The 15,062-nt window shown below is 47.4% G+C and overlaps 1 protein-coding gene across 1 annotated transcript; it reads left to right on the forward strand.

The window, feature by feature from the left end:
• Positions 1-568: 568 nt before the first annotated feature.
• On the forward strand, positions 569-15,062 carry eva1ba (eva-1 homolog Ba (C. elegans)). The gene is made up of 4 exons (XM_080858645.1): positions 569-868; positions 10,095-10,223; positions 13,051-13,139; positions 13,406-15,062. The coding sequence occupies exons 3-4, from the start codon at positions 13,073-13,075 to the stop codon at positions 13,858-13,860; spliced, it is 522 nt and encodes a 173-aa protein (XP_080714771.1). The 5' UTR covers positions 569-868; positions 10,095-10,223; positions 13,051-13,072; the 3' UTR covers positions 13,861-15,062.

Consider the following 15,062-nt stretch of genomic DNA (forward strand, 5'->3'; position numbering starts at 1 on the left):
CTGAACGTCACGGCACGGTGATCATGATCCTCTTGCAATTAGAGTGTCCTCAAAACCTGGAAGTTGAATGGTTATGAATTGTCTCCAAATTGCCGGTTGGCCTTGTTTTTTTGCATGCTCCTCTATGTAACTAGACTCAAATCTGAGGCCAACAGAAGGGGTTTATTTCCTTTTAAAATCATCAAAGTGGCTGTGGAGTGCCCCGTCTGTTAGTCATGGCTTGTAACCCTCTCTCTCTCTCTCATGTTTTACTCAGTATTTTAATTTAGTGTGGAAATTTGAGTTAATTTGTCTCAGGATGACTTTCCCTCCAGCTTGTTCCCTTAACAACAAGGCAGGGTTTTTTTTTTTTTGGGTGGGGGGGGAGTTGAGTCGTAGCACTCCCCTCCCTATCTTCCTTTTTTCCCTCCCTCTTCCCTGAACCCTGCCCATTTTTGGCACTTCCTTTTCTCTCTCTCTCTCTCCCTCTTTCTCTCTCTCTGGGAGGGATTGTATGACAGCTTTCCTGCTGTTTGCGGAGCAGAGTGGGGACGAAGAAAACTCTGTTACTCTACGGCGCAGGGAGGAAGTCGCCACCTCTTCCCCTGACTCTGTCAACGTGCGTGTGTATGTGAGTGAGTGAGTGTGTCTGCCTCCCTGTGTGAGTGTGTGTGGATGTGTGTGTGTGTGTGTGTGTATGTGCGTGCGTGCGTACGAGTGAACCTCCCGTAGACGAGCCAAGCTGCAGCAGAGTTAGAGACTGGGACAGCAGGACTGTTGCACATTTGTCTTGCATGCTCTGGACACCTTGAGTTTGGATTTGTGCTGCTGGACCAAACTTTTGATGATGTGTCAGGACTCTTTTAGGATTGCTTGAGGTACTCTTTAGGTGAGTGACTTTGTATTTAGTTCTACTGAGAATTTCTCTTTTTATGTTTAATGGTGTTCAGTTACTTGAATGAAAGATGCATTTTCACAGAATACATTTACTATGTTTTATATTCGTCAGACAAAGTCTGATAACTTGAGTATATTTGTTGGAATCAATGATTGTTTTGGTGAAATAAGACTTTCAATTGAACCTTTAATGCAGAGTTTCATCTGAAGCTGTAAAGATCCACAGTATATTACCACCTTCGTTGGAGGTAGTTTTTTTTTTCCACAACATAGAACACAGGACAATGTGCAGCACGATTCAGTTTTTTCAGGATACCACACCTAGTTATTCATTACATATGAAGTGTGAATTTCCATCTGCAGACGCAGAACTTTGTTTGAGGGCTAAGAATGTGAACATCTCAAAGGGGCATGACGTCTGCAAACAGTGTACACAGTCAGTCATTCCCCCCCCAGACACAGACACAGACACACACACACACACACACACACACACACACACACACCCACACACAAACAGTGCACACAGTCTGTCATTCCCCAAGGCTGTAGAAATGCCTGACTTCACACAGTCTATGGTTTACACCACAGAAAGCAACCAGCGGTAGAGGAGAGATGCGCCACTCACACACACACGCACACACACACGCGCACACACACATACACACACACACACACACACACAGTTACTATAGCCCGCACCCACCCGGGGGAAGAGGAAAGACAGCCCCTCCATGTTTATCTGTGCAGCTGGCCCACTGGCTGGCCTCAGTGCTGAGAAATGGCTTGACACTCTGCCACAATAGAAAGCAAACATCCTGACTCTCTCTGTGTTTCACTAAGCTGTGCGTAGAGTCAATGGGGGTAATGTAAGGGGTGAGGGAATGTCACGCTTCAGCAGAACTTAGTCCCCTGTTTCAGAAACACATACAGGCCCCATAGTGCTCAGAGCCAAGTTTGCCCATTCAGAACCACAATCATTGTCCCAGCTATCTCTCTCTCTCTCTCTTTCTCTCTCTCTCTCTCTCTCTCTCTCTCTCGCTGTCTCTTTATTTCTCTGCCCTCTTTCTGTGAGTAAGTGCCTGGAGAGTGTGAGCGTGAGTGACAGGGATCCTGCCGAGAGTCTGCACGGACTCACCGCTGATTACTGCCGCTTAGTGAGAGGCTGTTTGTTTTGCTTCGTCTCACCGGCTGGCTGACGAATGACAGGTTGTAAGAGGCATGTGATGGGGGTTAGGGAGTGACTGTGTGAGTGTGTGTGTGTGTGTGTGTGTGTGTGTGTGTGTGTGTGTTGGGGGGGGGGGGGGGGGGGGGGATTCCATCCTCAGAGCTTTGTCATGCCACGCTTCACTCACAGCCAAACCATTTCCTATCTCTCATTATCTGTAAAGCCTAAACGCCCTGACTCCCTGCACCCCACCCTCCCCCTGTACCAGCATCATCTCCTGGCCTTATCCCTATCTTTCCTCAGAGTGCATCTTCATCCCTGATGGCCCCCCTCTCTCCCTGCTTCCTGTCTCTTTACCTCTGGGAGAGCTGCTTGCTGACATACCCTCTGGATTTGGAGAGGTGAAGGGTCAATCCCTCGCTTTATATGCTTGTCTAAACTCCTGCGCGGGCCGTGCGGGAGACACGAGGCTGCCAGCCGGGGCGCACTGACAGCACTGACATCCAGTGTAGTCGCCGTGGGGGAGACAAGGTGGATGGGGTGTGGGCTCGGCCCTGGCAGACTGATGGACAGCTCTAGACAGCTTGGTGAGAGGAGGCTCTCACTGCTGTCTAGGGGGGTGGGGGGTGGTCACGGTTGGGAGGGTTTAGCAGATGTGTCATGCATCTTCCTCCTATTCCTCCTCCTCCTCCACCTCCTCCCCTGTGCTGGTAGGCTTATCTGACAGTGATAGATGAGGCGAGCCCTGCACCCTTTTTGCAGCAGAAACTCCTCTCGCCTCGGGTCGTGTTTTACAAGACAAAGTTGAGCTGTGGAGTGATGGGAGTCCACCCTCCCCCCCCCCGCCCCCACACACACACACACACTCAAAACCATGAACCACTTCATGGGGGACTAACTTGAAAGCAAGCTATCAAATCTGACATTTCATATCCAAGCTCTTGGACTGATTTCTGCAGGCTGAGAAGTGCGATACCAGAAATCATTTTACAGTCCACCAGTGCTGTGAAGCTCCTGAATGCGGCTCACTGTCACTGATAAGATGGGGATCTTGCAATAGCTTATTTATCATCCAAAGTCTGTAAACAGTGCCTTCAGAGGACTCATACATAAAATGCACTGCATCATTCAAGTGTTTTTTTTATTTGCCTTTTACCTTCTGCGGTTGCTTGTCCGCTTCAATTTCCAGTCCCTTCAGGATTTTGCAATCTAAACAATCGAACAAATGAAAAGATTTCCCACCATTGCAATTGCGAGTTGCAATTTTCTCTAATTACCACAATATTTCTGCAAAAAAGTCATGGAATTTCTGCATTCTTTGCTATTGATTTTAATTCACTCAAAATCACCACAATTTGGAGAATTTCTACAGCAATCACAACAGACTCTCGCAAGATCCTGGTGGGTCTGATTTTCAGGTTTCAATGACAATTTGTACTTCCTCATAGAGCACTATTAACAATACACACTGTCTCAGGACATCATGTGCTTAACAAAGCCTGGGGCTTCCAACACATGGGAGTCCAATCCCAGCCATCTCTCTGTCTTGGTCTCTGCTAAGCAAACCCAGGACATGTGTTCTCAACGAGCATCACAGGAGACGATTATGGACAACCCCACGTGTTAAAGGGCCAAGTGGGTAGGACAGGGTTAATGCTGCCCACCCACCCATGCTCGTGGGGAGCTAGTCGTATGTGTGTGTGTGTGTGTGTGTGTGTGTGTGTTGGGAGGGTGTAGGGGGTATGGGTAGGGGTTGGTATGAACATGTGTTTTGTGTCATACAGTAATCACAAATCCTGTATAATGAATACAGCATGTATGGAGGTGGTGAGGGTGGGGGGCTGGGGGGTTTGGGCATGCTAGTGCCTGCCGGCTCAGATTTGATCACGCTCTATTTCTGGGCATGGAGATTTTGGGATCACCTGTGGGTTAGTGGGCTTTTAACAATCACACACGCAAGGGGGGGGGGGGGGGGGGGGGGGGGGCGCATGGCCCACACTGCAGAGTTGAACCTGCACTCTGTGCTCTGCTTTGACTGGATTTACAGACTAAAGGGAACCATGTCTGCCATAGCCACGGAGGAAAGCAGGGGCTGGTGAAATGCTTATTGTAACTCAGACAGCAGAGGCTCTTTCCTGTTCTGGGAGGGCGCACTCCAACTCGCTCAGAGCTGGAGGAAGCTCACAGGGACCCTCGGATCTGGCCAGGCTGAATTACCTCTGACTGATATTTTGATACTCTGGTGTCAGCATAGGAGAAGCATGACCTCACACACACACACACATACACACACACACACACAGAGACACATATCCCTGTTGCTAAGTGGTGGTTTGAGATATTACAACAAAGTATAGGTTCACAGAGCAGACAAGGCTCCACAATACACCACTAGGCATTACTACAAGACATTTTCATCCACGGTACATTCTTCTCTTGACAGAAACTTTTATCCAAAGTGAAACTACTATAGTGATGTATGGATGGGTCCCGAATCCATGACCCTCATGTCGTTAGACTGAACCTGTGCATTCACTTCAGGAGTTAACTCAGTGATTGTGTAGGGGTGTGGGGGCAGTAGGGGTTGGGGGAGGGGGGGGGGGGGGGTAAAGCTCTTGGACTGGGTTGATGGGGAGTCCCAGGCCAGCAGGGGCTGCAGGATGAGGCTCATGTGAAGATTAGCCATGTGTTTTCTCCCCCTGGATTTACATAGCAAAGCGCTCGGCTAAGCCTCTGTCTCGCATCAACAGCACATCTGGGGTCTGTTAAACATCTGGCCCCCCCACCCCCCACAGGCCACACCAGGATCTCCAAAGCCTCCATCATATACATAGAAACACATACACATTCTCCCTCAGCTGTAATCATCAACACTCACACACTCAAACACACAAACACAGACATGGACCTACACACACACGCACACGCAGACGTGAGAAAATGGGCGATCTGTTCAAGATTAAGGTGGGATCTGCTATTTGTGAGACACAACAGATATCATTAGCCTAAATTTAGTCCTTGTAACTGCGACCCTGCGAATATGCCTGTGAACTTAAGTAATACACAGAGAGGGTCTTCAGCGAGGCACTTCCTGCTACGAGTCTGTCGGTAAACTTCGAAGTTCCCAGCTTCAGTCAGCCACCTCTCACCTACGACCAAACCCTGACCCTGCACTATTTTTAGCAGAGGAGGCGACGGAGTAATGGAGTTTTGGTGTGGGTGCTCTTACTTTCGTGTCAGTTCGAAGTTCAGTTCAGTTTCGTTCGAAGTCTCCAGCTGGCAGCCATCTTCAGGGGTTGGCTCTGTGGGGCGCAATGGGGTCAGGGGTCAGAGGAGATGATGGCAACCACATGTCCGACTCTGCTTCAAGAGCGATAATCCCCAGATGCAGGCAGGGCACCAAGCTGGGGTAACAACACAAGCACTCAAAGCAGTGTGACCCCCGAAGATCTCATGTCAAAAGAGTAACGAGGGAGAGAGAGAGAGAGAGAGAGAGAGAGAGAGAGAGAGAGAGAGAGAGAGAGAGAGAGAGAGAGACGTTTGGTCTTCTAAAACTCCTTTATTGAACCATCACATGGATCAAGGACTCCTACAAAGGCTGTAGCGCTACCCAAACTACACACACACTTACAGTAAAGGAGTACATACACACATATCAACAGGTCAACAACCGACTACCATTAGTATCTCTCGACCACAGCTCTTTGTCTCCACATCAGTTGCATGAAGGAAGTCAGAAATTATCTGTAACTTGGAAAAAGGCTTCTTCAACTCTGATTCTTGATATAACTAAGGCCTTAAACATATTGACCCTATTCACAATCACACCCCTCTAATCTGTTGCCCTTCCAGAAGGACAACTTAGCTTGCCCTATCAAAGAAATTAAACATGTGCACCGCTCTTTCTTTTGTCAGGAGTATTTGACTCCAAAGATAAACAGCCCAAGTCTACTAATTACTACATCCAACATTTGAAAGAGGCGAGGTGGTTTTGAATAAAAAGAGTGACAAAGCATACATAGAGTGGAGACATCAGACCTTAACTTTGCTACAAAGACCTTTGCAGCCGTGACACAGTGCAGCACACACCACTGAAGGTCACCAGAGCGTTTTGGAACTGGACCATTTTAGTATACTCTCCATGAAGGTGATGGAGAGAGAGATAGAGAGAGAGGGAGGGAGGGAGGGAGGGAGGGAGAAAGAGATACAGGGAGAAATAGAGAGAGAGAGATGGAATGAAACAGAGAGAGATCTTTTCCAAAAATGCTTCAACAACCGCCAAGGCCGTGGAGAGACCTCAGGCCAACTGATACAGTAAATGCCTTCACCATATGATGCTCAGCTAAACTGTTTTCCAGACGCCTTCACAATATGATGTTCACCTAAACTGTTCTCCAGAAGCCTTCGACATGCCTGGATGGGGCCGCAGATGTGTGCAGGTTTATCGGGTGGAAAGTTACTCCTGCCACCTCTGTGGCCCTGAATGATGGTCTTGAAGTTTCACTAGCCTGCCTGCCTGCCTGTGTTTCATCTTTGGGTTAGCAGTCAGGTGATGTTGGCCAGTGTCCTTGCAATGACAAATGATCTGGGACTTAAACTTGGTTTCAGTGTTGGCATCTCAGCATTGGATCAGTGATAGAGCGTAACAGATTCTATCTCAGTTTCTATGTCAGACTCACTTTGGTTAGATAAATATCCAATGTTCTGTGACTATGCCGATTTAGGAGACATTCAAAATGAATGAAGTGACTTGGAAACATTGCTGGCAGCTGAGGTCGACCTGCCTCTCAAACACGTCATAATGGATTTATCAGGACAAGTGTTTTGGGGCATTGTTGTTTCAATTACATGGTTTCAGATTCCCAGCTATTTCCTGAAGTCTATTGACCAAGCTGCTCACATGCTGTGTATTCTTTCTTTCGCACCCCAAACGCCACAACACTGCTCCCTCGCTGCCAGCAATGTGGGAACATTTATTGGCGAAAAAACAATGAAATGTAATCAAAGCTAAATTCAAATGTTATTTCATACATTCTCAAGCCCCGTGCCAGGCTAACCACAAGCAGGCTATTTTAGCCAGGCATTCCTGTGGCCACTACAACATTACTGGTATCAAAAATATCCCCTGGTTTCGCTGGCTTTGGAGAGCATCATTACAGCGGAGGAAATGGATCTGGGTGCTCCCCTCCAGTGGCTCTGCCCAGAGGCCCAATCACTGCCTCCCTCTCTGGCTGGATTCCTCCCGTCTGTCTAATTACGTCCCACAATTATTTGTGAGAGGGGAGCGTTGTGGTAAATGGTCTGAATGAACGATTTGTCTCTGGAGTGTGAGACGTCTGTCGGAGGGGACCTACTATTTCCCCTCCCTGGGAAGATAAGGGCCGTCTGCGGTCGTTGGTCGTCGGGCCCAATCCCCTTGCCACTTAGCAGAAAGAAAAATCACCATGTTTGGGGCACTAAATGAAACTCTACAACTTAATCAAGTAGATGGTGAAACTGCTCAGAGAAGATTGAGCAGCCAATGTCCTTTGGCTGACCCGGGCGTGTGCGTTGCATCAGGCTATGCAGAGAGGCTAGGAGAGATAGTGCTAGAAGATAGAGGAAGACCCAAGGGGAAGGAAGTGCCATTGTAGTCTTTCTGTGGACGGTGACAAAAATATCCCACAAGAGAAGATAACGGGTGGATTATCTCTACAGTGTTCATCCATTTGTCCAAGCCCCAAACTGTCTTCATGTGCAGCCTGTAGCAAGGGCTTCACCCAGGCTCTTTGACCTCATAGTTTGATGGGACTTTAACACAAGCTGTGCTTTCCCCATTTCTGATGTTGCTTAATATTAGATTGCCCCTATGCAAGCTTTGGGTGCCCAGTATGATGGAGCAGGACTTGGCATACCACCAATGGCACTTTACTAAGAAACCAAAGGCTTTAAGTACGAACAGATGAACACTGCAGCACTGTGTCAAGGTCTGACGTTAAAAGCTGCTTGTGTTTTCACCGTCAGACAATTTCAGTTGGACTTGAACTTTTGAAACTCAAGTTTCATGAATTTGCACAGATGACATTGGGGAGTTTTTGCCCTGTTTTGTCAAGGTGCTTGTTTGAACATGTGTGGAAAAACACAGATGATGAAGTCATGGGAGGGAAAATGGCTGAACTTGGGGCACAGGAGACCACTGCTGCATGGGGAGGGAAAGTAAGGGGTTGTCTGTTAATCATTTCCTTCCCAGGGTAAAAAACAAAACAACACAAAAAAACAACGCTCCAGGTTAATGAGTGTTTAGATAGGCTTAAACGAGCCTCCGGTTGTCATTACCTTGCATTTGTAGATGCCCATGTCCAGACGAGACTAATGGGTGTGCTTGGCAGTGGAAAAAGACAGAAAAAAAAAACTGGCAACCAGTAATTATCTCTGACACATTACAGACAGGATATTCATTGTTTTCCGTGAGAAACTGTGACTTTGATGGAAAATTTCATTTTGAAACTGTATTGTTTTCCTAGTCCCTTGCAAACAGACTATGGCTAAGGCAGAAAAGTGGATTTGTTTCACTGGATTACTTGTCTCCCAGCATCAGAGAGTGCTTTACTGTGCTGACCTTGTCTGTTTAGACATAAGCCACAGTAATTAAAAAGGAAGGAAGCCAAGGAGGACCGGCTTTAGATCCTTCTGTCAGCCCAAAACAACAAAACCATCATCACCCCTCTCATCCTACTCTCTCTCTCTCTCTTTCTTTCCCTCCTCTTTATTTCCTCTCTCTTTCCTTCATTCTCCCTCCCTTCTCTATCCATCTCTCCTCTCTATTTTTCCTTTCTTTCACTCTTCCTCTGGGGTGCCGTGCGGTGGAGCCCTGTAGAGGTGCTGCCATGGCAACCATGCCGTGCTTGTGTGCTCAGCTTCCGCCGGGGGAGTCAGTGAGATCAGAATCAGCTCTGGGGTGCCGACTGTAGAGCACAGGAGCTCAACTAAACCAACCTCAGCTGCTAGCTGTTGTTTTTTCCAGGTCCGAGCCGCTCCAGAAGAACTCACAGCTCGGCACTTTTCAGAGGTCCGCTCCCTCCACCTGGCTTTGTCTGCCTGCCTGCCTTGGGCCTCTCTCTCCCTCGCTCTCGCTCTCTCTCTCTCTCTCTCTCTCTCTCTCTCTCGCTCTCGTTCTCTCTCACTCTCGCTCTCTTTCTCTTTCACTCTCTCTCTCTTTCCCTCTCTTTCTCTCACTATCTCATGTCCTGCCTGCCTTAGGCCTCTCTCTCTCTCTCTCTCTCTCTCTCTCTCTCTCTCTCTCTTTCTCTTTCACTCTCTCTCTTTCCCTCTCTTTCTCTCACTATCTCATGTCCTGCCTGCCTTAGGCCTCTCTCTCTCTCTCTCTCTCTCTCGCTCTCTCTCTCTCTCTCTCTCTTTCTCTTTCACTCTCTCTCTCTTTCCCTCTCTTTCTCTCACTATCTCATGTCCTGCCTGCCTTAGGCCTCTCTCTCTCTCTCCATCTCTATCTCTATCTCTATCTCTCTCTAATGTCCAGCCTGCATTGGGACTGGGATATGCTCACTCACCGTTTGTTTGAAAAGTGGTTAAGCTTGGCAGAATGATATCATATTGCTATAGCACCGCAGCCAGGGAATCAATCCAGCCTTGGATAAACAGATCGAAGAATAGAACACATAAGCCAGACAGTCAGCCTAATCATTCTGATCTATCTCTATTAAGAATTCCAGGAGTGGGAATTCTTTCCCCAAAGTTCCCTCGTATTTTCTCATCCCAAAAGCTCTGTAATAAACGAATCTACTCATGCATGAGTTAGGCACACTCTGTTTAAATGCTACAAATGAAACATGGAGTGAAAGTGGGCACATCGACCTGAACACAATTTTCCGGTTGCCATGACAGTGGTTGAGAGATTTGTTTGCATTGCAGATGCCTCAGTGAGCTCTGTCATAATGTATTCTGACATCTTTCTCTCTCTCTCTCTCTCTCTCTCTCTCTCTCTCTCTTTGTCTCCCTGTGTGTGTGTGTGTCTCTTTGGATCCGTGTGTGTTTACTCTTGCCGTTTGGATAGCCAGATGAAGAGGCTAGTCTAAGGGAGAAGTCACAACCCACTTCTTTGAGAGGAGAGCGGAGTTTGGCCCATCAGCACATTTTGGCTGCACTATGGAGTAAGCCTGACATCCTCCTGCTGAACCATCTGGTAAGAGATTTAAAGGGGACACTAATAACAAGCAGCAGATTAGCTTTTATTGAATTCACAAATTTCTTTTCTTTGGCACGGTAGCACTCTAGGTTTATAGTCCAGCTGTTGATTTCTATAAACACAAGTTTATAATCTGAATAAAACAACACATCTTTGTTAGCTGAATGTTACCTAATGTTCCATTCTTCTTGGTGGTATTTTTATCTTGGCTTGACCAACCCTTGAACTTGAAGGTTATCAATTTGGTGTGGCAGTGAGAGCTTATTGAGATTGGCTCCTGCTCAATTTGATCTTGGCTTGGCCAAATCTAAAAGAAGACATCAGAGGAGTTAAACTGTGTGTGTGTCTGTGTGTGTCTGTGTGTGTGTCTGTGTGTGTGTGTGTGTGTGTGTGTGTGTGTGTGTGTGTGTGTGTGACTGTGTTTGTGTGTGTGTGTGTGTGTGTGTGTGTGTGTGTGTGTGTGTGTGTGTGTGTCTGTATGTGTGTGTGTCTGTATGTGTGTGTGTGTGTGGGGCACATACTGTACATCCTGTCACTCAGCACAGCTCTCTGACAGTGGTCCCTGCTCAGGAAGCATCACGTGCCACCCTTCCTTGTGTCCAAGTTCCCATGTGCCACACAGTGACGTCATGGAGGTGGTCAAACAATAGAGAGCAGAGGGAGAAAGGCAGGAGTCAGCAGGAAAAGAGATATGACGTGGGCCTGAGAGGGGTTGGGGGGTGGGGACTGGGGGCTAGGGGGGTTAAACACAGGAAGTGCAGTAAGACCCAGCAGGACTGAATGACCAGAGGGCTCGCTGTTCTTTCCACGCCATCTCCCTCCCTTGCCTCTCAGATTGGAAACAGCTTTTCACTCGAAGGAGAGGCAGAATTTGGTGGAAGGAAGAACAGAAAGAGAAGGGAAAGAGAAGGGAAAGAGAAAGAGAGGGAAGAGGAGGGATGTATGAAATATAGCAGCTCCCGTGTGTGTTTTACCCAACGTTTGTTCACAGAACCTACGCCTCCCGCCTCTTCTCCCCCTTCCCTCCCTGTCTCACGCATGTGAGGCCGGGCCCGGAGACTCCCAGTGGAAGGAAACCAGGCGCTTCCCCAGGACTTTTTATTTTATTTTAGTGTTTTGGGGGGTGGGGTGAATTAGGGGGGGAAGACAACAATGGGAGCAAACAAAACAAAACAGACAGGAAGTGTCTGCGTCCAGATGACCATCTCTCAGGGATCAGGATGACACACATTCATCCTCCCGCTAACCCAGCTATTTGCCATGACTCTGGCCTCAAATCAGTTGCACTATTGTAACTGTGGTCTGGGGACCATTGTGCAGTCAAAACTGGCAGTAGTTTGGAATTCAATTTAACATGAGTATTAACCAGGCCTACCAACACATGTTGTGTTAAAATTGTCATGTCATGTACTGGAATATATGTTAATTTAGCAATCCATATGCAGCTTGAAGATGTAGATCTAATATAAGCTAGTGAACAGAATTGGCATTGTTCACCATCAGATAGCTCTGCCTCAATTGTTTCGGCTCAGAATTTCACAGCTTTTATGCCTATCAACCAAGTCAGAACAGACATCAAAAGTATTCCTTTCGGGTTGGTTTTTTTCCCCAACTTGATCAAGCTTAGCTACCATTGCATGGGCGGAATAACACACCTGTCGATCAATGCTAGTCCTAGGAATCAAAAACTAAGCATGTTCACAATGACAGACAAGGAAAACATAGAACACACCAGTACTGCTTGTCTTTATTTATTTCGTATAATAATAGCAGTATTCTATCTCTTGGTGTGGGACTGGATCTTTGTTGCATGGAACTCAATCCCTCTCGCGTGATGGAACTCATCCTCTGTCTCACCATAACATCCTATCGAGCACAATAATAATTCAGTCTCTCACGCACAGTGACTCGTTTTCTCTTGCCCACTAAACAGTCTTTCAACCTCGTGTGCTAACGTGTTCTCCCACGTGCATCGGAACAGACCTTTCAACCTCTCTCGCGTACATACGTTTCCCCACACAATTTTCACTCTGCTGTTGTCCGGTTTTGGCGCCTCACACTAAACGCCCACCCCTGGCATCTGGAGGCTCCGCTGAGCAAACAGCCCTCATTGGTCACGGGGTGCCTTAACCCCTGACCCCATAGCCAAGGAGCCTCGCTGGGCCTTAGATGGATCAGCCATGTGTTGGCCAGAACGTGTTGTCAGCCCACACTGCAGCTCCAGGGGCCATACAGTGGTGCTTTTGTCCCACTTTGGAGGACCCCCCCCACACACACACACACTCACACACACACACACACACACACACACACACACACACTCACACACTCACACACACACACTTACACACACACACACACACACACTCACAGACATGTGGTGAGGTGCCGCCAGCAGAGGGGAGAAGCTCAGGGAGGGGGAACATGTTTGTGTGGCGTGTTTGCGGCCTCTCATAAAGAGCGTTAACGTCACCGTTGCAGGGCGGGTGTTAGTCTGTGCACAAGGCAGAGAGTGGGAGAGGGTGCCATGTGTGGCCCTGTGAAAAGACATAGACAGAGAGAGAGAAAGACAGTGTGTGTGTGTGTGTGTGTGTGTGTGTGTGTGTGTGTGTGTGTGTGTGTGTGTGTGTGTGTGTGCGTGTGTGTGTGTGTGTGTGTGTGTGTGTGTGTGTGTGTGTGTGTGTGTGTGTGTGTGTGTGTGTGTGTGTGCGCGCACAAGAGTCATCACAAACATTCTGTGCCATGTCAGATGTCCAGCGGGATACTGCCAGCTGAGTCACCGGCACAGCGCTGTGTTTGAAAACATGTCGATCTGTTTTCACAGGTGTGACAAAGACAGAGCCAAGATGGACGCCAAGAGGACAGACATGGCACTGCTGAGCAACAGCATTGCTGCCTACGCTCATATCAAAAGTATGTCAACATGTCAGCCTTCAAGCTTCAGACAAATCTAATTTACCTATTATACCTAATTTAATCTATTACCTTCTACACATTTTCTTTGTGAATGCAGATTACATGCCATGAAAAATGTCTTATTTCAAAAGTCTGGTTTAAAACAGCAGCCTGAAATGCTTGTAATTATTCATAAAAGAATGAATGAAAGAATAAATGAATGTTGTACTGAAACACGATCAATTTCATGACATTCATCTTTCATGCCTTTCTTCTCTGTGCAGACAATCCAGAGAGCTTTGGTCTGTATTTCGTGATTGGCGTTTGTTTTGGCCTGGTCCTCACCCTCTGTCTCCTAGTGGTACGCATCTCATGCAAGCCACGCACCAAGACCCCGTCTCCCACTCCGGAGAAGAAGAAGCTGAAGGACTTCAGTGAGGATGAGGAGGACGAGGACAGTGATGAAGAGGAGGATGAAGAAGAGGAGGAGGAGGAAGAGGGGGTGGAGAGGGACGTGGAGATGGCCCTGCCGCTTCCCACCACTGAGATCCCCGCCAGCAACCACACCAGCCATTCGGACGGGACCCTAAGCGTGAACGTGTTCACGTCGGCCGAGGAGCTGGAGCGCGCCCAGAGGCTGGAGGAGAGAGAGAGGATCATCCGCGAGATCTGGAGGAACGGCCAGCCAGACATCCTGGGCACCGGGACGGGCACCATCGGACGAGTGCACTACTACTAGCCACGCCCACACGGGGGCGCCAGAGACACTTCTGGAGAGAAACCAGTAACCAGGTGCCAAGTGTCATGGATGGAAGGACAAACTCTGCTGTTTCCAGAGATGCTGGTTTAACATCTCATTTGCTGGACTGTTCACTGACTTTTATTTTGAAAAAGCGTGCCAACACAGAGTCTCACTTCTCGGTGCTTCATGACCTCAGAATGTTACCTCTCTCAATACCTGAGAGTGGCAATGCTGAGGGAAAAAACTCTTGACATTCCCATAGTGCTCATTCTAATGTCCATCTCTGGATGTAGACTAAAATGCCTGTAGTCTATAGGTCTTTTTCTCACAGATCATTGGTGCCAAGAACTCCAGAACGTCAATAGATGGATGAATGTATCTATCTGTACATAAACTGTTACTTTTCACTTTCATGTACATGAGTACATGAGTAATGCAGTATGTTTTGAAAATCAGGTTTCATATGATGATGACACTCCTTGCAATGATCATCTTTATCGTAGTCTCACTTAGTCAAACCATAGGCACACATCTTTTCACATTGCACAGGATCACAGGATGTGAAGAGGATGGGTACTAATTTCTTGAAATGTTGTGAGGACCAACATGGTAGCCATATGCAATTCAGGGGTAATCTCATATCTAACCGCATGATTTAAACTGGCCTAAGGCAGTGTCATATAGTCAAATTATCACTTTATACCTTAGTATCGGAAATGATATATTTGCACAAAACTGATTTCATGAGTGTGCTGAAGGGTGAAAACATATTACATGAATTCCAATATCGCAATCACATTTCCCTGATAACATTCACGGTGCATATTCAAAAATACAGTTGGTCTTTCCTTAATCCTTCTATAAGCCATCTAATGCACTCACGATGCTATGTACAAAATGAACAATCATTTTCACAGATGTGTCTTAAGGTCAGAACTTAGAAATATGTTCTATTTTTAACTTGACAGGTTTACTGACTTTCGTGCTGTGTCTGAAGTCTGGGGTCTGTTATGAGAAGTAAAACGGCGAATAAAGAGCTGTGTCCTCCCTCTGGATAGGGAGTATGAGATGGGAGGCCTCTGCCCCCTCAGTCCCCTTTCCCACTGCCGGGCTCAAAATAGAAATCCGAGTCTTGAAACGGAAATGGCCACGTTGACTGGAGGCTGTGTCAGGGACTATTCAAAACAGAGGGGTAAATG

This window comes from Sprattus sprattus, assembly GCF_963457725.1.
Source record: "Sprattus sprattus genome assembly, chromosome: 19".
NCBI classification, from domain to species: Eukaryota; Metazoa; Chordata; class Actinopteri; order Clupeiformes; family Clupeidae; genus Sprattus; species Sprattus sprattus.

What these genes read in the sequence shown, in the direction of transcription:
- eva1ba (XM_080858645.1), top strand. Translation starts at nt 13,073, where the DNA reads ATGGACGCCAAGAGGACAGACATGGCACTGCTGAGCAACAGCATTGCT. An exon ending in TGCCTACGCTCATATCAAAA is followed by an intron (nt 13,140 to 13,405) that starts GTATGTCAACAT and finishes TTCTCTGTGCAG; the next exon opens with ACAATCCAGAGAGCTTTGGT.